This window comes from Myodes glareolus, chromosome 24 (genome assembly GCF_982192425.1).
Source record: "Myodes glareolus chromosome 24, mMyoGla1.1, whole genome shotgun sequence".
In the NCBI taxonomy this organism is placed as follows: domain Eukaryota; kingdom Metazoa; phylum Chordata; class Mammalia; order Rodentia; family Cricetidae; genus Myodes; species Myodes glareolus.
In genome coordinates, this window is record NC_142049.1 from 3,047,384 (window position 1) to 3,068,921 (window position 21,538).

Below are 21,538 nucleotides of genomic sequence, written 5' to 3' on the forward strand. Positions count from 1 at the left end.
TATGTACACAAGGGTGTAGTTGCCTATGGAGGCCAGAAGAGGGCACTGAACCTCCCTGGAGCTGGGGTTATAAGCAGTTAAGTTGTAAACCTCTGCACCTGGGTGTTCTTATCTACGGAGCCATCTTTTCAACCCCGTTTTGTTTCTTTTAACTCTCTCCCCCCCCCTCTCTCTCTCTCTCTCTCTCTCTCTCTGTGTGTGTGTGTGTGTGTGTGTGTGTGTGTGTGTGTGTGTTTGACACAGGGTTTCTCTGTATAGCTCTGGTTGCTCTGGAACTCCCTCTGTAGTCCAGGTTGACCTTGAACTCAAGAGGTCCACCTGTCTTTGCCTCCCTGCTCGGATTAAAGTTGTGGACCACCAGGCAAGGTCTGCTGTATTAAAAATACCATTACAATCCCCTGAAGGAAGTTACAGACACGAGGCCAGATCAGAGTCCTTTATTTAATCTGTGGCTGTTGTGAGTCCTGCCACAAAGAACTCTTGGCCTCTAAATTGAGCACTACAGGATTTATAAAGACAAAAACACAATTACATCACACCAGGGGCAGGCTAGAGGAGTTTTTACATCAGGGTTATTTCCCAACAAGTAAGAAGGAACCCTTTGATCTGTTAAACATTTGATAAGCTTCCTTTCCCAGAAGACGGGAGAAAGCCTACTTTATCCCAGCCAGCAGGATCAGGCTCCAGAGGGGGACAGTCTGACCTCTCCCGAGCTGTTTCAGTGGGGTCTTCCGCAGCCTCCTAAGTACTGGAGCTACAGGCCCAGCTTTAGAACATGGCTCTTGATGGTACCTGGTTTCACGAGTTTCACCACAGCCACTAACAAACAGTCCCCACTCCTAAGGGATCACCACCAAGTGAAGGTGAATATCCAGAAGCATGAATAGGGGTCCCTGCTCAGATGGTACCTCTGAGGGGACACCGTATACCCCTTGGCTCTAATGTCCTTCTCCAGGCAGTACACAAAGTCCTCCGTCCCAGGACCTGCCTTCCAGGGCCCAAATTTGACGACGGGTGTCTTTTTGGCCTCTAGGATATGCAGCGGCTCCACGCACTTGGCCTCCTCCTCCTCCGTGTGCACCACACACACCACCACCTTCGACGAGCGCATTGCTACAGCCTCTGCCCGAGCCAGGTGCAACAGGACCTCCAGGTTCTCCCTGTAGTTTGGCACTCCCAGCAAGAACTGCATGCGAGCCACCTGCTCACCGAAGATCTGGGGCATGTCTTCCAAAACCTTGACCAAGAGATGGATTTGGTAGAACTTAGCCTCGTGGTAAACCTCAGGAATGTTCTCTGTGGGCACTTGCCCAGTGCGTAGGTAGTCCAGGATAGGCCCGAAGTAGGTGCCAGGACGATCAATGAAGAAGCGGCCGTGGGCATCCTTGTAGGATTTTGCTGATCGGGATAATATCTCGGAAAACTTTGAGCCCGGATGTTTCATCAGGGTGCCCATGGTGGTGGTGTAGAACTGTCCGCCTACATTCAGCTCCACAACCTGCAGACACAGACGGCAGCGTGAACCAACAGTGCACATCGAGGAGACACACAACACAACAACAACCTAGCAGGGGAGGTGCTGTCTGCAGTGATAAAAGTGAAGGCTGCATTTCCAGCCTGAAGGTTCACGTACAGGTCAGGGTGGGGGCCAGTGAAGGGGACGGTCCTTCATTTTGATGTAGGCATGACCTCATTCTCAACCTGTGTGTTGCACAGCCTCTTAGGATTTAAGTACTGTCCTGGAATTAGGAGACCCGCAAACAAGCTAGCTGCTGGGCGGGGCGGGGGGGGGGGGGAGGAGCACTGAGTTGCCATGGCAACAAGTCCTACAGGGGCTATTTCAGCTGTGGGGGGGTGGCAGGAGAAGAAGGACCCAGGCCATACAGTTGAGGAAAGAAAGCTCAGAACTTCTGCCTCCCCTAGACTTCAAGGCCCCTTGGCAAGGCTGTTTGGTTAACCTGGAGATCGCCTTGATGACGATGAAGCGGGCAGTTATCGAGGAGCTACAGACTAAACCCTGAATAAATCAGTCCGCTGGCATTCCTATTCTGCACGCGCTCTGCTTCTAGGTCCTCTCATGCCCTCATTTTACAGATGAAGAAAACCCAGAGGGAAAATTCACAGACCAGGGAAGCGATGAAGTGCAGCTAGGATCAAGTGCCCATCAGACAGTCCAAGTCACGTCAGGGCGGGTGTTTCAGCCCACACCAAGGCCTGCCTCACCGCAGCCCGTGTTAGCTCCCTGCCTGGAGAAGGAAGCTCACTTCTTACCTTAAGCCTCCATTTCTGTGAAAACGGAAGCAAGATGGACGCAGAGAACTCAAATCTCTCCAACTCTCAAAGTCTAATCCACCCAGCCGCTCCAAAAGTCCTTTCCAGCCGGGCAGTGGTGGTGCGCACCTTTAATCCTAGCACTTGGGAGGCAGAGGCAGACGGATCTCTGAGTTCAAGTTCAGCCTGGTCCACAGAGTGAATTCCAGGACAGCCAGGACTACACAGTAAATCCTGTTTCAAAAAAACTAAGGCAATAACCAAAAAGAGTCCTTTCTGAAGCTAATCTACAGAAACCATTTTCCTAGCTAGCTGTGGTGGCCCGGATGGCATTCAGCACTCCGGAGGCTCATGAGTGTTTGTGCTGTGGCTATACAATAAGACCCCATTTCAAACAAAGCAAAACAAAACCGAAGTTACCACCCTATGTGCCACTGTTTAGTTTATCTAAAAAGACCTCAGCCCTGTCCACAAGCTTCTTTATTCTGTTCCTTTTTAAAAAATATTTTTTTCTCCACAAAGTTCCCAGCCTCTGTGTAAATCTTAGCTTCCTATCTCATCCATACACACTACCCAGTTGTGTTCCTAGAACGATGAACTTCTTTTTACCCTCTGGAGGAAGGCCCTCTTCCATCTTTACTACCAATACCCTGGCCAGTTCCTGGGTGGGTGGGAAAGCCTGTGGTGGGTGACTGGCAGAGACTTTGCCTCTAGGGGGACCTGCTGGATGTGGAGTCTGTGATAGCCATGGAAATGCAGGGAGGGACCTGGCTTATCTCTCACCCAGTTCGGTCAAAAGGGTCCCTATACCTTCCTGGGCTCTACCCAGCATTCATACATTATCTGAGATCCCTCCCCCAGCTGCATGAATGAGTGGCATCTCTACTCAGATGGTCTCAGACCCCCAACATTGACCCCTCCTGCTGTTTCTCACATTAGCTGATCCAGAAGTCGAGCATAATGTGGTTTTTCCTTGATCTTAGTCTCCCCTACACACTTACTCACCACCAAGTCCTGGCAGTCCTGTTGGTTTGCTAAGTTCTGTGGCCCTTACTAGGGCCTACCCCTGGATCCATTCCGCACACTGAAACCAGAGTTCTTTTTCTCTGAAGCAAACCTGAGTCTCCTGCACTGCACACTTGAATAGTTCAAGGTTTCCCAGGCTCTTTGCAACAAGCCTATTGCTTGGCTTCTAGCAAACAAAGAACAAAATCACCTACTGCAACCCTCCCTCTATCCATGGCGGATTAGGGTCCCAAGCCTTCAGGACTTCAGTCTCTTACAGCTTGCTTCCTATCACTGAGTCTACCCATCCTTCTTTTTCTTTCTCTTTTCAACTCTTTTTTATTATTATTATTATTATTATTATTTTTGAGACGCATTTCTGTGTAGTCCTGGCTATTCTAGAACTCACTCTGTAGACCAGGCTGACCTTGAACTCAGAGATCCACACCTCTGCCTGGAATTAAAGGTTCCCCAGGGGCCTTGCAGAAGGGTGGTCTTATGACCCCAGAGTGACAAGTCATTCTAAGGTTACAGTAGCTGCTCCCTTTGGGATCCCCTGTTTGCTCATTCTCAATTAGATTGGGAGGTTTGAAAGGGGAACGCTATTCCTCTCTGCCATACGAGTCACCAGCACCCACTAGCAGGACTCAGCACACCAGAGACACTCAATGAATACCTGTTAGAGTAAAGGAAGTTCACCCTTGGCCCCGATCCGCATCAGGACCTGGTATTCTGATAAGCGCAGATCTTGCCCTACCTGGCATCAAGCTCAGTGCTGGCTCCCTGCATGACCTTCACCCAGGAGCTCATTCAAGCCCTTCTTGAGCAGGGAGGATGGGACACCCTGAGTGCTGAACCCCTTGACACCAGGCGGGTAGCTTGGGAAACAGCCGACAATGACATGCTCATCACACTATTGGAAAGAGCCACTTTCCCTGCTTCTGGGTCTGCTCTCTCCCCTGACTCAGTCCTGATGAGAATAAGAATTTTATTCTCTCAGCGTGTACCCAGACTTACTGTTAGCTGCTAAGTGAGGCAGGCACCTTTAGGGGCTAACTTCTGCACTAAATGGGGGGTGGGTGGCATGCCACCTACTTAACACACCCTCAAAGCTGTCCTTTCTTTAATTTCAACTAAAACTCTGGAGAAATTCATTGAGTTTTTCGAGGCAGGGTTTCCTCTGTGATCTCTGGCTGTCCTGGAACTTACTCTAGAAACCAGGCTACCACAGAGATCCGCCTGCCTCTGCCCCTGAGTGCTGGGATAAAAGGCCTGTGCCACCACCACCTGGCTTGTTTTTTGTTTTTAAAGACAGTCTCCAGAAGCCCAAGTAGGATTGTGGGCATGTGCTGTGGAATTCAGTTAAAGAATGATTCTTATTATTTCTTGTTCCTGTTTTGTTGGCAGTGCTGGGGACTGAGTCCTGGTCTTCCCACTGAGCCACATCCTGGGCCTTTGAGTCCGTGATCTATGAACTAAAACTGAGCGTGTGCTTTCCTTTGTGGACATGTATAGACTTCTTCAATAAAATGCCCACCCTTCCTTCTTGGGGTCTAGCACTACTGTGAGGATAGCCCCAGTGTTATCCTCATTAAATTCAGTTACTCTTTCTCCCTTCTTTTTCTCCTGGCTTTGCACACAGCAAACCCCCTTGTGCTCCCAAAGGCCTCTCACCCAGTCCATGAGAGAAGGCAAGTAAGCAGGGTACTCTTTGGGGGCAGAGGGACAGTGCTGGAGCTGGCCAGGCTACCCCTATCAGGCGGCAGAGTAAAGGACTAACTGAAGTACCCTGAAGTACCCATCCCCGGACTATGCCAAGCCAGAGGTTTTCAGAGGGGACACACACAGGAACTAACGCAGACTAAGTGAAGTGAGCCAGGGAGGAAAAGAGCAAGTGAGAGACTGCACAGTGCTTGGTGGAGGGGGGGGGGGGGGCGGGACACAGGTATCAAAGGAGTTTACTGACAGGCGCAAAAAAATGATCCCCGGGGGTGGGGATAGAGGGACTACTGGAGGGTGGGCAAACGAAAACGGAACGGAGCTAGGAAAGCGGCTGGCGGGGGTTGGAGGTGGGGCGTTCAGGACAAAGGGAGCAGCCGCTGCGCAGGGGTGCACTTACGACGTCCGGGTCAAAGCCCACGATCCTGGACTCCTGGCTGTGTTCCTTGAGTTGGTTGGCGGGCAGAGACTCCTGGCTGGGCTCCTTGAGTTGGTTTGCCGGCAGGCTCATCCTGGTGGAAAGGACAGCTCGCACTGACCACACAGCACCGCCTTGGGTTGATAACTTATGGGCGGGAAACACAGTCCTGCCACGTGTCGAAAACTTCCCAGCTGGAGAGGCTCGTGACTCCCCGCCCCTGAGAAACTCTGTGCCTCCCCGTTGCCTCTTTTGTAAAACATCTGTAGTTTGTTTAGCTGGCTTAAAAGGGCTCTGAGGTGTTGAGCACCGACCCCATTGGGTCTTTGAACTGTCATCAACTTCAAGTAATCTATAATCTTTCAGGGAAGCGGTACTAGGAGACAATCCTGGGGCGCTCAGAGGGTAGATGTCAGATCAGCGACTATTAAACAGTAAGTGAGTAAGAAGAAGAAGCTGCCACTCAAGGCAAGCGCTGTGAATCTTACCTGTCTCATGCCTTAGTTCTGAGTGAGAAAAGTCTTCTCTAAAACATATTTACACTACGGGAGCGCAGTATTTACACTTATTGGAGCCCAGTATGGTCATCAACAGCAACAACAGCCAGACACTTAATTCAAATGAAACTGAATAGACGCTGCAATCACACATTTGGCAATGGAAATAAAACCCAAGAGACTGGGGCGTGGTTCAGTGGTAGCACACTTGCTTAGCATGTATGAAGTCTGGTTTGACCCCCCAGCAAAACACACACCCCACAAAGAAGAGAGCTAGGAAAGTGGGAAGGAAGGAGAAATCGACACTCGCTGTGTGTTGTCGTGGACGATTATACTTTCAAATCAAGTTTCAAAGAATGTACACAGATAGCAAGGGGTCCTCAAAGAAGCTCACAGTTCAAAACCACAAACAACCACTAAAGGAGACAAAGTGTCCGTCATAGAAAAAGTCAATGGAGACAAGCCGAGCCCCTCAGACACTGAGACTGCTGGGCGTACAGTGTGAGCGGATTTAATGTCATGAGATAAATGAAAGAGCGCATCTAAAACACGGGCTGCAGGTGTGGGTAAGTGGTAGCGCATTGCCTAGTGTGCACAGGGCCCCGTTCTAGCCACACATTTACAAAATCAAAGCCACACCTAAACCCAACCGTGAGGAAAGAATAAGAAAACACAATTTTTTAAAAGACCGGTGAGATTTTTTTTTTGAGCCCGATAGAACCTCTAAAAATGCAAAACTAAAGTGGCCGAAATAAACTCTTACTGCTGTTTACATTTTTTTTTTTTTACTTTTTCTTTTTTTTTTTCTTCTAGTGTCTAGGCTTGAAACTTACTGCTGTTTAGAAGGGAATTAAACAAATGCAGTTGAAGGAGCAATGGTGTGTATAATAATCTGTCCTGTCCCTTTAAGAGACAAGCCACACCCACTCCCTCCCTTTATGGGAACTGTAAGAGCAGATACCTAAAAGGCAGGGAGGCAAGAAAAGGGATATTCAAACCTTGTTGTTTGGAATGTGAACTGCTGTGATCTTTAGACGTTAATATGGCCGTCTCTATGTAAAGATATGGAAAATTTTAAGAAATTTTGCTTGATTAGGAGCTGGTTAAGGCACTGGGTTCAAGATACTTTGTAGCATCAAGAGTTGGTTGGGAAAAGGAACCTTTGCAAAAGTACAAACTATGAAATGTTCCTAGCAGCTGTGACCGATACCCAACCTCGTGGTCTAGACAGAAGCAGGAGTAACTGCTGGGGGGGGGCAGGGGGCATGCCCAGAAGTAGAAATAGCCTCCACCCTGCATCTAGCAAACTGACCCTAAATGAACCTAGTTTGAGTTTTTTGCCTATATAATGTCAACCCCAGATGATGGTCTCCCTACTGCTCTGCGTCCTGTGTAGTGGTCGAGTCTCCAGCCTGGCTGGAGACTGCGCTGAATAGACCCTGCTTTTGCTTTCCGGACTTGACTAGATTCGGGTGGTGGTCTCTGGGGGGGGGGGGGGTCTCAACTTGGGCACAACATCTAAAACAAAACAAAGCAAAAAACCCACTTTTGGTTCTCCAACCAACAGTGGAGAAATAAAAAAAAAAGCACCGTTTTGTATGAATATATTTACCATTGATCTCTTTGTGTAAGCCAAATTAGATACAGTTAACAGCTGACTAAACCTCAGTCTGTCTGCCCTGCAATGCTGTGTCTGTTGAGAAAGATAGGGAGGGGCTGGGGAGGTGGCTCAGCAGTTAAGAGCGCTCTTGTTGTTTTCTCAGAGAACTAGTTTGGGTCCCAGCACCCACATCAGGACACTCACAACTACCTGTTAACTTCGTTCCGGGGAATCTGATGCCCTCTTCTAGCATACACACACACACACACACACACACACACGCACGCACGAGCGCACACACACACACACACACACGCACGCATACACGCACGAGCGCACACACACACACACGCACGCACACCTGTGATCTCAGCACTTGGGAGGTCAGAAACTCAATGTCCTGCTTATCCTTGGCTGCTTAGTCAATTTTAGGTCAGTTTGGGGCACATGAGACCTGTCTCAAAACAAACAAGCAAAGAAAGAAGAAAGACAAGAACAAAGCAGGCCTGGAGAGATGTCTCGGTTGATGAGAGTGTTTGCAAGCATGAAGCCCAGAGTTCTACCCCCAGAAGCCATTAAAAATAGTCAGTATGGCTTGACAGGGTGGCGCACGCTTTTAATTCCAGCACCAAGAAGGCAGAGGCTGGGATCTCCACGAGATTGAGGCCAGCCTGTACTCATAATGAGTTCCAGGCCAGGCAAGGCTGTATAATGAGACCCTGTCTCAAAAGTAAAAACAGAAACAAAAAAACAAGACAGAACAAAACAGTAAAGCCCAAAAGTTAACAACTCGGTATGGTGGTACAAGTTTGTAATCCCAGAGCTGGGAAAACAGACAAAGGAGGCTCTCTGGGGTTCACTGGCCTGTAATCTGGCCTGATTTGATGGCCGCCAGGAAAGAGACCCTGTGTAAAGGTAGACAGTGTTCCTGAAGGTGACACCTGCAGATGTCCTCTGACCTCCGCACGCAAGCATATACATGCACGTGTGCATATACATGCAACTCCACACACATACACACACAGAGAATTAAAAACAATAAAATGGCTGGGCAGTGGTGGCACACGCCTTTAATCTCAGCACTCAGGAGGCAGAGACAGGCAAATCTCTATGAGTTTGAGTCCAGCCTGGTCTACAGAGCTAGTTCCAGGACAACCAGGGCCACACAGAGAAACCCTGTCTCAAAAATCAAACAAAAAAGATTTTAAGGGGCTGGAGAGATGGCTCAGAGGTTAAGAGCATTGCCTGCTCTTCCAAAGGTCCTGAGTTCAATTCCCAGCAACCACATGGTGGCTCACAACCATCTGTAATGGGGTCTGGTGCCCTCTTCTGGCCTGCAGACATACACACAGACAGAATATTGTATACATAATAAATAAATAAATAAATATTTAAAAAAAAGATTTTAAAAAATGATAAATAAATGAAAAATAAAATAGTAAGTATTGCAGCAGTGATATAGTGGGGATCCGCTGGTGAAAACATAGCAAACCATCTCTAAGTTTATATCTACGTGTATTGGCATATTGTATGAAACACAGAGGGCTCGTTAGATTTTTGTCATGGGAAGAGGGAACTTAATTGAGAAAATGCCTCTATCAGAACGACCTGAAGGCAAGTCTGTGGGGGATTTTCTGTATTGATGGTAGACGCGGAAGAACCCAGCCCACGATGGGTGAAGCCATCCCTGGGCAGGTGGTCCTGGGGTATATAAGAAAGCAAATTGGGCAAGCCTGGCAGAGCAAGCCTGTTAAATGAAATGAACGTAAACAGTGTTCCTCCACGGCTTCTGTTTTAGTTCCGTCTCCAGTTTTCTTCCTTGAGTCTCTGTGGTGGTGGCTTCCTTCACTGAACCATGACTTGGGATGGATAAGTCAAATCAAACCTTTCTTCCCCAAGCTGCTTTTTTTTTTTAATAATTTACTTTAACTTTATTTTATATGCATTGGTGTAAGGGTGTCAGCTCCCAGGGAGCTAAAGCTACAGGCAGTTGTGAGCTGCCATGTGGGTGCTGGGAATTGAACCTGGGTCCTCTGGAAGAGCAGCCAGTGCTCTTAACCATTGAGCCATCTCTCCAGCCCCATCTTTTTTTTTTTTTTTTTGGGGGGGGGTTTTCGAGACAGGGTTTCTCTATAGCTTTGGAGCCTGTCCTGGAGCTAGCTCTTGTAGACCAGGCTGGCCCCGAACTCACAGAGATCCGCCTGCCTCTGCCTCCCGAGTGCTGGGATTAAAGGCGTGCGCCACCACCGCCCGGCCCCAAGCTGCTTTTGATCGTGGTCTTTATCAAAATAATAGAAACCAGTGTTAACTGTCGTTCTCCAGTTGGTTGGGTGTAGAAATGGAGAGACGTTTTTTGTTGTTAATCTATCTTTGTATTGACATTAGAGACAGTAAAAAGGCGCAAAAACTACAAAGCAAGAAGTCAGCTTTTTAGTGTGAGCGATCTAGAAAGGCTGAAGAGAAGAGAAGCTGGTAAGCTCGGCCTTGATGGAGGACGGTGTTCACTTGAGAGAGACCTGAATAGATTCTTTTATTAGCAGGTTGGACAAGTGAAGGAGAGAAAGAAGAGGGGGGAAAAAGCTCATGTTGAACACTGTCTTTTTTTTAAGACAAGGTATGTGTATATATAGTCCTGACTGTCCCAAGACTCACTATGTAGACTGCTTGCCTTTGTCTGGCCTCGAACTCACAGAGATCCACCTGCCTCTGCCTCCTGAGTGCTGGGATCAAAGGTTGCGCCGCCATGCCCGGTTTGAACGCCATGTCTTATGTAACAAATATCTAGGAATAGTCTATGGGCAAGGAAACAGAAGCGTGAAGACATGAAATGAAGATCATATAGATTTCCAGAGCCAAGTTTGAGCTCTGTGACTATAACTCTGTTGTCAGCTAGACAGACATTAGGATGACCTTGGAATTGGGATGAGTACCTTTCTTCCATTGAAGTAAAACGATCACCCCACTATGGGTGGCACTATCCCCTAGGCAAGGAATCTTCCACTATATAGATTGAGAAGTCAGTAGATCACTAGCCCAGATGGGCACCTGTCATTGTGACTTCCCCCCTATTATGCACTACACCCTGAACTGGGTGCCAGATAAACCCTTTCTCTTTTAGCTCACCTTTTTTTTTTTTTGACGTATGTATGTATGTATGTATGTATGTATTTAGTCTACAGTATTCTGTCTGCATTTATGCCTGTAGGCCAGAAGAGAGTACCAGGTCTCACTATAGAGTGTTGTGAGCCAGCATATGGTTGCTGGGAATTGAACTCAGGACCTCTGGAAGAACAGCCAGTGCTCTTAACCGCTGAGCCATCTCTCCAGCCCCTTTAGCTCGCCTTTGTCAGAGAGTTTTGTCAAAGCAAAAGAAAAGTTACTGTGATGATGACTTTTCTCTCTCACTTGTCTTCTCTCTTGACCACGAAGAGTTAATTACTTTGTATCAGAGTGCATTGATCCATTTTCTGTCACTATAGCCAAATTTCTGAAGCTAGGTGTTTTATAAAGAAAAGAGATTTATTCAGCTCTCAGTTTTGGGAGGATAATAGATGAGAAATCCCTATTGGTTCAATCTCGGGTGAGGACTCCCCTGGCTGGGTCACATTGCGGTGCCTGGTGCCAGAAGAACATGTGAGCCCGGAGAGATCACACTTCACACACAACACCCAGAGAGAGACCAGGCAGAGGTCAACGACCTCCTCCAGGGAGGTCCTAGCTTTTAAAGGTTCAGCCAACTGTTAACATCGCCACACTGAGTACGCCGTTTCCAACACGTGGAGCCGCGTTCGCTCATAACACACATATCCGGTCCACAGCCACAGGCAAGGTATGTGCCTCCATCAGCATCCCTCGGCAGGAATGGCCAAGCCGCGTAGCCGGGTCTATGATCTCCTAGAGTCACGCTTCCCTGCTTTGCTTTAAGCAGTTGGACTCCCAGAGTCCAAAGGGATTAATGGCAGACTGGGATGACTCCCGCAGGGAGCCAGCGTTCTGGAAGGACCTTCAACCCAGTGTGGAGGGCGCCACACTGAGTAACAGCTTTTAGCTCGGTTTCTTGCCTCCCCCAACCCAGCTGTCTGCACTCCTTGCCTTTGTTCCTGCTGCCCCCTCTACTTTGAGTCTTCTTTGCTCTAGTCTGCCTAGAAAGCTCAGACTGAGTTTTGAAGATGAATTTAGTCCCCACCCCCCCCACCCCCCGTCCCAACTTTTTGTATTCATTAGCGCATTTAACCCTCACAGTTCAGATAAGGGAAGGGCACCTCTGTTGCGGTGACCCATCTCAGAGTCTGTAGGAAACAAGAGACCAGAGTGTTACCTCTGGCTGTGCCACTGGGTCTCAGTATTTCCTGGGGCAGTCCCTGTCTGTCTCTGTGTTTTGTTCTCTACCTGTATAACACGGTAGAGGTTGGGGTATTATCTGAAAGCGTCCTTGTAATCTCATCTTGGTTCGTGCTCCGGCCACAAAAGAATTCAAAATGCTGCGTGCCCTTGTCTGTGACTGGGTCTTCTTTCCCTCTGGCCTAGTTCCGAGAACAAGGGAACAGCGCTGCTCCCTTCTGCCCTCCTCCCACCGACCCCAGCCCTTTGTTCTCCCTCCCAAGACAAAGCTGCCAGTCCCGATACTCCCCAACCACTTGGGCTTCATGCCAGCCAGTCAAGTGGCAGCTGGGGCTCAGATGAAAAGGCCCTCAGAAAGCTACCTGTGGCAAAATGCCCAGCCCAGGCTCGGCAGCTTTGAGCCCAGAAGCCCCGTGAGGCATCTTGTCCACCACTCCCACACAAGGCTCTCTTTGTGAGCCCCACAGAGGGACACATCCCTGCCAACCCACGGTTACCCCCTTCCCTTTCCTCTGTTCGATAATAGTTTGAGAAATAGCCCTTAGGGAGTGCTTTGAGCTTAGATCAGGTTGTCCTACCCTTGTGCCTGGGAGTCTGGAACGTTTTTATCCCATTTAATCTTCAGAACTTGCAGGTAGCAAGTACTGTCTTTTTCCATTTTTTGTTTTAGACAGGGTCTGGCTTGTTATGTAACCCAAATAGACTTGAATTTGCAAGTCTCCTTCCTCAACCTTCTGGGTGCTTGGATTATACTGTGCACGGCATATCTGGCCACCATTGAAATCGAGATTCATTTGCGATCCATTCTCTCTCTCTCTCTCTCTTTCTCTCTCTCTTTCTCTCCCTTCTGTGTCCCCCGATCCTCCTCCCCTTCTCCTCGCTCCCCTTTTGCTATTCCTCCTCCTTATCCCCCCTTCTTTTTGAAATAGAGTCTTTAGCCCTGGCTGGTCTTAAACTTTCCGAAGTGGCTGAGGATGATCTTGAACTTCTGATCCTCCTGCCTCTAGGATTCAGGCATGTCACACATCTGGCTTATGAGGTATTGGGCTTCACACTCAGGCTTCTTACAAACTAAATAAGCCCCCCCTCCTTTTTTTAAAACAGAGTCATTGTAGTCCTGGCTGTCCTGGAATAGTCTATGTAGACCAGATTGGCCTTAAACTCACAGAGATTCATCTGCCTGTTTCCACCTCCTGGGTGCTGGGTGCTAGAACACTTTCGCCTTTCTTCCTTCTTTCCTTCTTTTTTAAATATTTATTTATTATGTATACAGTGCAGGCCAGAAGAGGGTACCAAGACTCATTACAGGTGGCTGTGAGCCACCATATGGTTGTTGGGAACTGAACTCAGGTCCTCTGGAAGAGCAGGCAAAGCTCTTAACCACTGAGCCATCTCTCCAGCCCCTTTCCTTCTTTTTTATTTTTATTTTTTATTTACTTTTTTTTGAGACAGGGTTTCATATAGCCCTGGCTGTCCTTGAACTCTTGTACCTCCTGCCTCACCTCCCAAGCGCTGAGATGACAGGTGTGTGTTCTTACATGTGTATCTCTATCTTTATGTTAAAGGAAGAAGAGCACAGACACCCGAGTGTCTGCAGAGGCAACCTGAAGGGCGGGGAAAACAGAGGCGACATGGGAAGAGAAAGGCGCCCCTCTCTCTGGAGTCTGACGTCTCACACCAGCAGGGAATCAAGAATCCAAGCACAACTAATAAAATGATGTGAAATTTGCCTACATAGTGCCAACGTTGCTTTTATAGAGAGACATTTCAAATAATAGAGTTAAGACCACAATAAGAGCCAGGCTGTGATGGCACACCCCTTTAATCCCAGCACTCGAGAAGCAGAGGCAGGCGGATCTCTGTGAGTTTGAGGCCAGCCTGGGCTACAAGAGTTAGTTCCAGGACAGGCTCCAAAGCTACAGAGAAACTCTGTCTCGGAAAAAAAAAAGAAAAAAAAAAAAAGACCACAATGAACCATACCTGAGGGTGCATGACCTTCAGTCATGGCCTACGCCTTTTCCAGATAAAAATTCCAAACACAGTTTTCTGAGACTCTGGTGCGGGAGAATTGTCTGTATTCTGTCAATCGTGTATTTTAATAAAACACTGATTGGCCAGGCAGAAAGTATAGGTGGGTCAACCAGACAGGAAGTAGAGGTGATGCAATGAGAACAGGAGAATTCTGGGAAACAGGAAGCTTCCTCTGCCACTCCTGTGCAGACCACCGAAGAGGCAGCATGTAACTTGCCCAGCTGAGAAAGGTACTGAGCCATGTGGCTAATGTAGATAAGGATAATGGGGTAACATAAGTTATAAGAGCTAATAAGTAGCCTGACCTAATGGGCCAATCAGTTTATAATCTTATAGAAATCTCTGTGTGATTGATTTTCGTTGGGAGTTGCCGGTTGTGGGGTACCGGGCAGGACAGAAACCCCAACAAGCCAGCCCTCATGTTACAAGACTCTTACAAGCAAGATTACAGTTTGCAGTAGAATCATATTTCAGCTTCCCCATGCACCCTTGTGACCCGTGACTTTAACTTAACCTTGTCACTGTAAATCTAGCAGTCATCTCAGAACATAACCTGTGATGTTCTTTAAAGATGGGCTAGCTGTGAGGCAGAGCAGTGAGGACTTCTGGGAGGTGAGGTCTCAAAAGGGAAGAGATGCTAAGTGGAAAAGCAGGGGAGGGGCACATAAGACTCGGGGTCCTGAGGCAGGAGGGAGGGGCCTAGTTCGGAGGAAGAGAAAGAGCAAGTCTGTGGCGGGAGATGAAGAAATGTGTGCACCCTCTTTTGATCACCTTTGGCTGAGGCAGCCTCTGTCCGGAAAGGCCGTATGTGAACCCATACCATGGAGTGTTCCCGTGACATCATCACATCAGAGTGTCCTCTATTCTCCCAGGGAAGCCCACCACCCTGCCTGGGGACTTTTTTTTTACTTATAATCTTAACATATCCTTTTATATCTGGGAAGCTCTGGGTTGGCAAGATGGCTCAGTGGGAAAAGACATTTGCTAACAAACCTGGCGAACTGAGTTCGAGCCCTGAAACCCAGTTAAGGCCATGGAGAGAGTCAGGTCTGTAACGCTGCCCTCTCAACTCTGAATATGCACGGTAGTGTTTAGTCACACACACATACACACTCTCACACACACACACCTATGAGAGACCTCACACTCTTTGGTGATACCCCTACAAAATTTCTGGGAGGAATCTGGGGACCGTGTACTGTCATTGCCCAGGTACAGGCAGGCATCCACATAGGCTGCCATAGACAGAACGTCTGAGCATCTTCTCCAAAGGCCCCAGATCTAGCTAGGTCCCCTCTGGAGAAGTGGGTCTTTGGGTAAGGGATGTAACCAGAGATAGAGCACACCTGTTTAGCACATACTAAAAGCTGGTTTCAGTCACCAGCACTAACGTCAATTAATAGCTTGGTCAGTTTAGCCTTGGTTAGAAAAACAGAATGTGGCTGGAGGTTGGGGGTACTCCTATGCCTATGGGCCCGTTACACTTAAGAACACCCCTTGCCAGGAGAATTCAAGATGTCTGGAGTGTTACCCCTTGTTTCACGGGTGTTATCTTCTGTTTTATCTGTTTGCACAGATTACTTATTTAGTCTTTGCAACAAATTCATAAAGGAGCTTAAGAAAATAGCATTCCTGATAATGATCCTAGCTGATTTTATGCATCATGAAGCAAGCCAATTGCCGGAATGAGCTTTCGGAAAGAGTTTATTTGTGAGCAAGGTAGCATGAGTGAGCACCTGGAGGTGGGAGACCAGGACTCACTCCTGTCTTCCCGAGGGAGACATTCAGGGTATGATTTTAGGATATCTGTGAAATAAACAAAGAGATGAATTAAGGCACGGAGAAAGGTGAGATTTGGGGGTGAAGTCATCAGAGACCTGCATATTTGTGGTTAGTTTTCATTTCTGATCATGGGATGCAAGCTCAGAAGTGGTAGGTAGCCTTGGTATGATTTAAGGTTGAGATTCAGCTTCTGGTTATCAAAAGGTTTCCCATCACAGGTGAAGAGTCAATGTTTTAAAAGCAACTTTCCAGTCCCTGTAGAGTTAGTTACCCAGGAGCAGCCATTGCCATCACAATCCACAGTAGCCTAGGCAACCGCCATCATCATGACCCACAGTAGCCTAGGCAACCGCCATCATCATGATCCACAGTAGCCTAGGCAACCGCCATCATCATGACCCACAGTAGCTTAGGCAACTGCCATCATCATGATCCACAGTAACCTAGGCAACCGCCATCATCATGACCCACAGTAGCCTAGGCAACCATCATCATCATGACCCACAGTAGCCTAGGCAACCGCCATCATCATGACCCACAGTAGCTTAGGCAACCGCCATCATCATGATCCACAGTAACCTAGGCAACCGTCATCATCATGACCCACAGTAGCTTAGGCAACCGCCATCATCATGATCCACAGTAACCTAGGCAACTGCCATCATCATGACCCACAGCAACCTAGGCAACCATCATCATCATGACCCACAGTAGCTTAGGCAACCGCCATCATCATGACCCACAGTAACCTAGGCAACCATCATCATCATGATCCACAGTAGCCTAGGTAACCGTCATCATTAAGACCCACAGTAGCCTAGGCAACCGCCATCATCATGACCCACAGTAACCTAGGCAACCGCCATCATCATGACCCACAGTAACCTAGGCAACCGTCATCATCATGATCCACAGTAGCCTAGGTAACCGTCATCATCAAGACCCACAGTAGCCTAGGCAACCGCCATCATCATGACCCACAGTAACCTAGGCAACCATCATCATCATGACCCACAGTAGCCTAGGTAACCATCATCATCAAGACCTACAGTAGCCTAGGTAACCGTCATCATCATGACCCACAGTAGCTTAGGTAACCAGCATCATCATAACCCACAGTAGCCTAGGCAGCCAGCATCATCATGACCCACAGTAGCCTAGGCAACCAGCATCATCATGACCCACAGTAGCCTAGGTAACTGCCATCATCATGACCCACAGTAGCTTAGGCAGCCAGCATCATCATGACCCACAGTAACCTAGGCGACTGTCATCATCATGACCACACACTGAAGGGATTATCTATAGGAACGCTGGTAGGAGATAGACAGTGTACAGCTCAGCTGCCTGACCTCTACTACTAAGGATGCTTGTTTGAATTAGAACTCTTTATGTAGACCAGCCTCGTCCTAGAGTCACAGAGGCCTCTTCTTCCCAAGTGTGTGCCGCACTTGGCTTAGTACTAGGTTGTTTTTTGTTTTTTGTTTTACAAAAAAACATGGTCTCTCTATGTAGTCTTTGCTTTCCAAAACTCACTCTGTAGACAAGGCTGGTCTTAAACTCACAGAGATCCACCTGCCTATGCCTCCTGAGTGCTGGGATTAAAAGTGTGTGCACCACTACTGCCCATAGTACTAGGGATTATTATTAATTATTTTTTCTTTTTTGGTTTTTCGAGACAGGGTTTCTATGTAGCTTTGGAGCCTGCCTGGAATGGAACCTGCTCTGTAGACCAGGCCGACCCAGTTCCCTGCTGAGCCATCTCTCCAGCTCTGAAATAAATTCTCACTGGGTGCTCACTTTATGTCAGTCCCTACGAGGGTCCTTTATATACACAGCTTGGTTCCATCGTCACAATTCTGTAAAGTAGAAATTTTAGCTACATATTATAAGAGCTAAAACTGAGGCCTAAGCAGGTGAAGGGACTCACCGAGGCTACAGCTCAATACAAGGGAAGCTCTTGTCCAACATGCATGTAACCCTGGGTTCTATTCCCAGCTCAGTGGGAAGCTCTTGTCTAGCACATATGTAACCCTGGGTTCTATTCCCAGCTCAGTGGGAAGCTCTTGTCTAGCACATATGTAACCCTGGGTTCTAGTCCCAGCTCAGTGGGAAGCTCTTGTCTAGCTTGTGTGTGACCCTGGGTTCTATTCCTAGCACAAGAGCTGAAGAGATTTACTAAGTGTTCCACAACTGGTTAAGTAGTGAGTTTTGATTGGAAACCCATACATCCGTGGCTCTGAGTGTCTGTGCTAACTACTGTCAATTGTTAACACAGTCCACCGGGGAGGTGGGCTCCTGGCCAGGCCACTGAAGGAGCCTCCCGGTGACAGTAAGGAGCAGAGCGTGAGGTCGCTGTGGGTTTCAGCGTTCCCTGACTAATCCTGAACTCGATCAGGTGGACAGCTTTGCTTTCTGCGCTCGTCCTAGGGCTTGGTCTCAGGCCTCAGAGAAGCACTTGCTAAGTGTCTTAGCTGCCTTTCTCTTGCTTTGATAAGACACTACAACCCTGACCAGTTATAGAAGAGTTTATCAGGGGCTTACGGTTCCAGGAATGAGAGTCTATGATCGTCACAGCAGGAAACATGCAGCAGGCAGGCACGGCCCTGGGCCAGTAGCTGAACGCTTACAACCTGATCTACCAGCATGAGGTAGAGAAAAAGACTTGAAATCGTGTGAGACTTTTGAACCCTCAGCGCCCACTCCCGGTCTTCTCCAAAGAGGCCGCACCCTTCCAATCCTTCCCAAACGGTTCTACCAACTGGGGACCGAGTATTCAGATATGAGCCGATGGGGTCCTCTCTCCTTCAGACCACCTCAGTAAGCTAAAAATGGCAAGGAAAAGGAAGAAATACTGAGGTGCCTGTGCGTGTCAAGCGTTTTACAGGCTTTGCCCTATTGGCTCCTGGCTGTTATCCCGCATGGCATACCTCTGTGGTGGTGTGAATGATAAGGTCCCCGTAGGCTCATATGTTTGAGTACCCTGTTACTAGTTGGTGCAACTGTTTGGAGAAGATCAGGGGGAGTTGCCTTGTTGGAGGAGATGTGTCACTGGAGGTGGTCATACCAGGCCAGCATCTCTCTCTCTCTCTCTTTCTCTACTGCAGATCAGGGTGTAAAGCTCTCAGCTCCTGTAACATGCCATCCATGCCTGACTGCTCCCCACCATGATGATCATGGACGAACCCTCCCAACTGCAACCCCCCCCCCATTAAACGCTTCCTTTGAAGAGACTTGCCTTGGTTATGGTGTCTCTTCACAGCAGTAAAACAGCGACTAAGACGGTCACACAGCCGTGAGCTGGCTTTCAAGCACTGGTCACAAACTACTGTCACAAATGCTTCATTCTCCTGTCCCTCACTCAGGGTTGACCATGATACAAGGGGCAGGGCTGGCCAATGGAAGTCCTGTGAATCATTCTTGGACAAATAGAAACCTGGAGAGCAAACAGTGTCTACTGTGGACACTCTCCTGCAGTCAGCCACTCCCAGACCATCCCAACCCAGCCAGGCATCTACACTCTCCCCTGTTTGCTCTCAGTCTCTAGGTCTGAATCCACCCAGTCTGTGACCTGTAAGGATTCTCAGCTCTCTTTTCAGTGCTATTTTATGAGCAACCTACTCACCAAGTTCCCAAGGGCTGGACCTAAACGCCAGGTACTGGGCATGGTGCTCCTAGGACCCCAAGTCCAACATGCAGGACAACTTAACTAAATTCTGATAATTTAAAAAGGGCGAGAGATTTCTGCCAAGTCCCCAAACATATACATAAGCCCAAGCTGGAACCTGGCGGAGGGGTCTTTTATTTCCTTCTCTGGCTCTCAGAACCTGCAATGTCCTCTTTTAAAAGCCTAAGCTTGCTAGCACATCGCTGTAATCCCGGCACTTGGGAGACAGAGACGGGAGGGTCAGGAACTCTCTAGGTCCTCCTCGTCTTCTTAGTGAGTTGGGCTGCTTGAGGCCCTATCTCAAAGAACCAGAATCATTGCCTGGAGCTGGAGGAACAGTTCAGTGGGTAAAAAAACGACTGCCTCAAAGTGTGAGGACCTAAGTTTGGATCCCCATAATCCATGTGAAGCTGGAGCTGGTGGTAGTGTGTCTATTAGTCCAGCACTCCTACAGAGAGATGGGAGAGATGGGAAGTCCTATGATGCTTGCAGGCATACACAACAGTGGACAGAGAGACCGGTTCAAACAAGGTAGGGATGAGGGTGTCACCAGACATGGCACCTTTGTACCCATATTCATACACATGAAGAGAAACATACACATCATATATACACACACACCTAATTAATAATAATAGTATTATTATTAATAATAATAAAACAGTTAGGCAGTAGTGGTGCACCCCTTTAGTCCCAGCACTCGGGAGGTAGAGAGAGGCAGGTGGATCTCTGTGAATTTGAGGCTAGCCTGGTCTACAGAGTGAGTTCCAGGACAGCCAGGGCTACACAGAGAAACCCTGTCTCAAAAAACAAACAAACAAGCAAACGGATAAACTCTGCCTCTCAGGTGAGTTTCTGAGGTGCTGAGCAAAGCTGGGCTGCTTATTTTCAAGACAGCATCTTACTGTGTGGCCAAGGCCGGTCTCCAGTTTGAAGTCCCCCTGACTCAAATGCTTAAATCCTCCTCTTAAATGCTAGGATTAAGAAGGAATTTCCAACAATTTCAGAAGTGGCCCTAAACATATTTTTCATATACATTTATGCAAAGTGACATTCTCAGCATCAACAGCTAAAGAAGTCAAAATGTCAGTCACCTGGAAACTGTTGACAGTGTTCTGTATCTTACAATACAAACTTTAGCCACAATTTAATTCTTTGCATAAAGACAAACAATGAAATCTATTTCACTGACATGAAAATCTGGTTTTATCTTTAATGAGCAATAAAATTGTATGCATGACAAATAATTGCTTTAAAATAAATTTATTTGGGCAGGCAAGATGGCTCAGTAGATGAAGGAACTTAACTTCGAAACTGATGACCAGAGTTTGAGCCCAGAAGAGCTGATTTCTCAAAGCTGTCCTGATCTCCACATGTATGTTATAACACACACATCCATAAACACCCAAAATAAATACATTTGAAGGATTATTTGAATAAATAATTATTTATGGTTAATAATTCTTTATGTTCAGTGATGTTAGTAACAAATGCTTTAATTTATATACCTATTTTATATCCTTGTACACCACGGTCCTGTAAAAATCTCTAGGACAGAAAGGGATTACAGGTAAAAAAAAAAAAAAAAGTTTAAGAAGCCGTGCCATCAAAATCTGTCTACGGGGGCTGGAGAGATGTCTCAGTGGCCAAGAGCACTGACTGCTCCTCCAGAGAATCAGGGTTCAATTCCCAGCACCCACATGGCAGCTTACTGTTAAATAATCCAGGTAAGAAAGTTACAGACCTCCACAAATAGAGGGCTGAATTAGAGTACTTTATTAGTTGGCAACAGAATAGGATTTTGCCCCTGAAAACTCTCAGCACCAACAGTCAGGGGTGCAGCTTTCTTAAAGACAATAGCCAGAGTAATGTTACTGTAGGGTGAAGGCCGAAGAGTCTTGTTTGTTCTTACTCTTCTTTCGGGAGGGCCACTGCCACCTAGCTCCCAAATAAATCACACGGAGTCTTATTCTTAGAAATGCCCCGCTTTAGGTTGACTTAATTCTAGCCTGCTTTTCTTAAATTTTCCCATCTACCTTTTGCCTCAAGGTTTTTACCTGTCTTTTTTTTTCCGAGACAGGGTTTCTCTGCGGCGAGCTTTTGGGGCCTGTCCTAGAACTAGCTCTTGTAGACCAGGCTGGCCTCGAACTCACAGAGATCCACCCGCCTCTGACTCCCGAGTGCTGGGATTAAAGGTGTGCGCCACC

General features: G+C 47.7%; 1 protein-coding gene and 1 long non-coding RNA gene across 2 annotated transcripts; one reads left to right on the top strand and one right to left on the bottom strand.

Annotated features, from left to right (window-relative positions):
- Positions 1-421: 421 nt before the first annotated feature.
- Kctd14 (potassium channel tetramerization domain containing 14) lies at positions 422-5,592 on the bottom strand. The gene is made up of 2 exons (XM_048435117.3): positions 5,396-5,592; positions 422-1,498 (listed from the first exon to the last, which is right to left on the bottom strand). The coding sequence occupies exons 1-2, from the start codon at positions 5,504-5,506 to the stop codon at positions 848-850; spliced, it is 762 nt and encodes a 253-aa protein (XP_048291074.1). The 5' UTR covers positions 5,507-5,592; the 3' UTR covers positions 422-847.
- A 5,445-nt stretch (positions 5,593-11,037) lies between these two features.
- LOC148117942 (uncharacterized) lies at positions 11,038-13,586 on the top strand. Its single transcript, XR_015736396.1, has 2 exons — positions 11,038-11,339; positions 13,417-13,586. It is a non-coding gene; the product is annotated as an uncharacterized LOC148117942 (long non-coding RNA).
- Positions 13,587-21,538: the final 7,952 nt, after the last annotated feature.

Coding starts and splice junctions, on each gene's coding strand:
- Kctd14 (XM_048435117.3), bottom strand. CDS start 5,506: ATGAGCCTGCCGGCAAACCAACTCAAGGAGCCCAGCCAGGAGTCTCTG. Junction 1,499..5,395: donor TGGGCTTTGACCCGGACGTC/GTAAGTGCACCC, acceptor CTGTGTCTGCAG/GTTGTGGAGCTGAATGTAGG.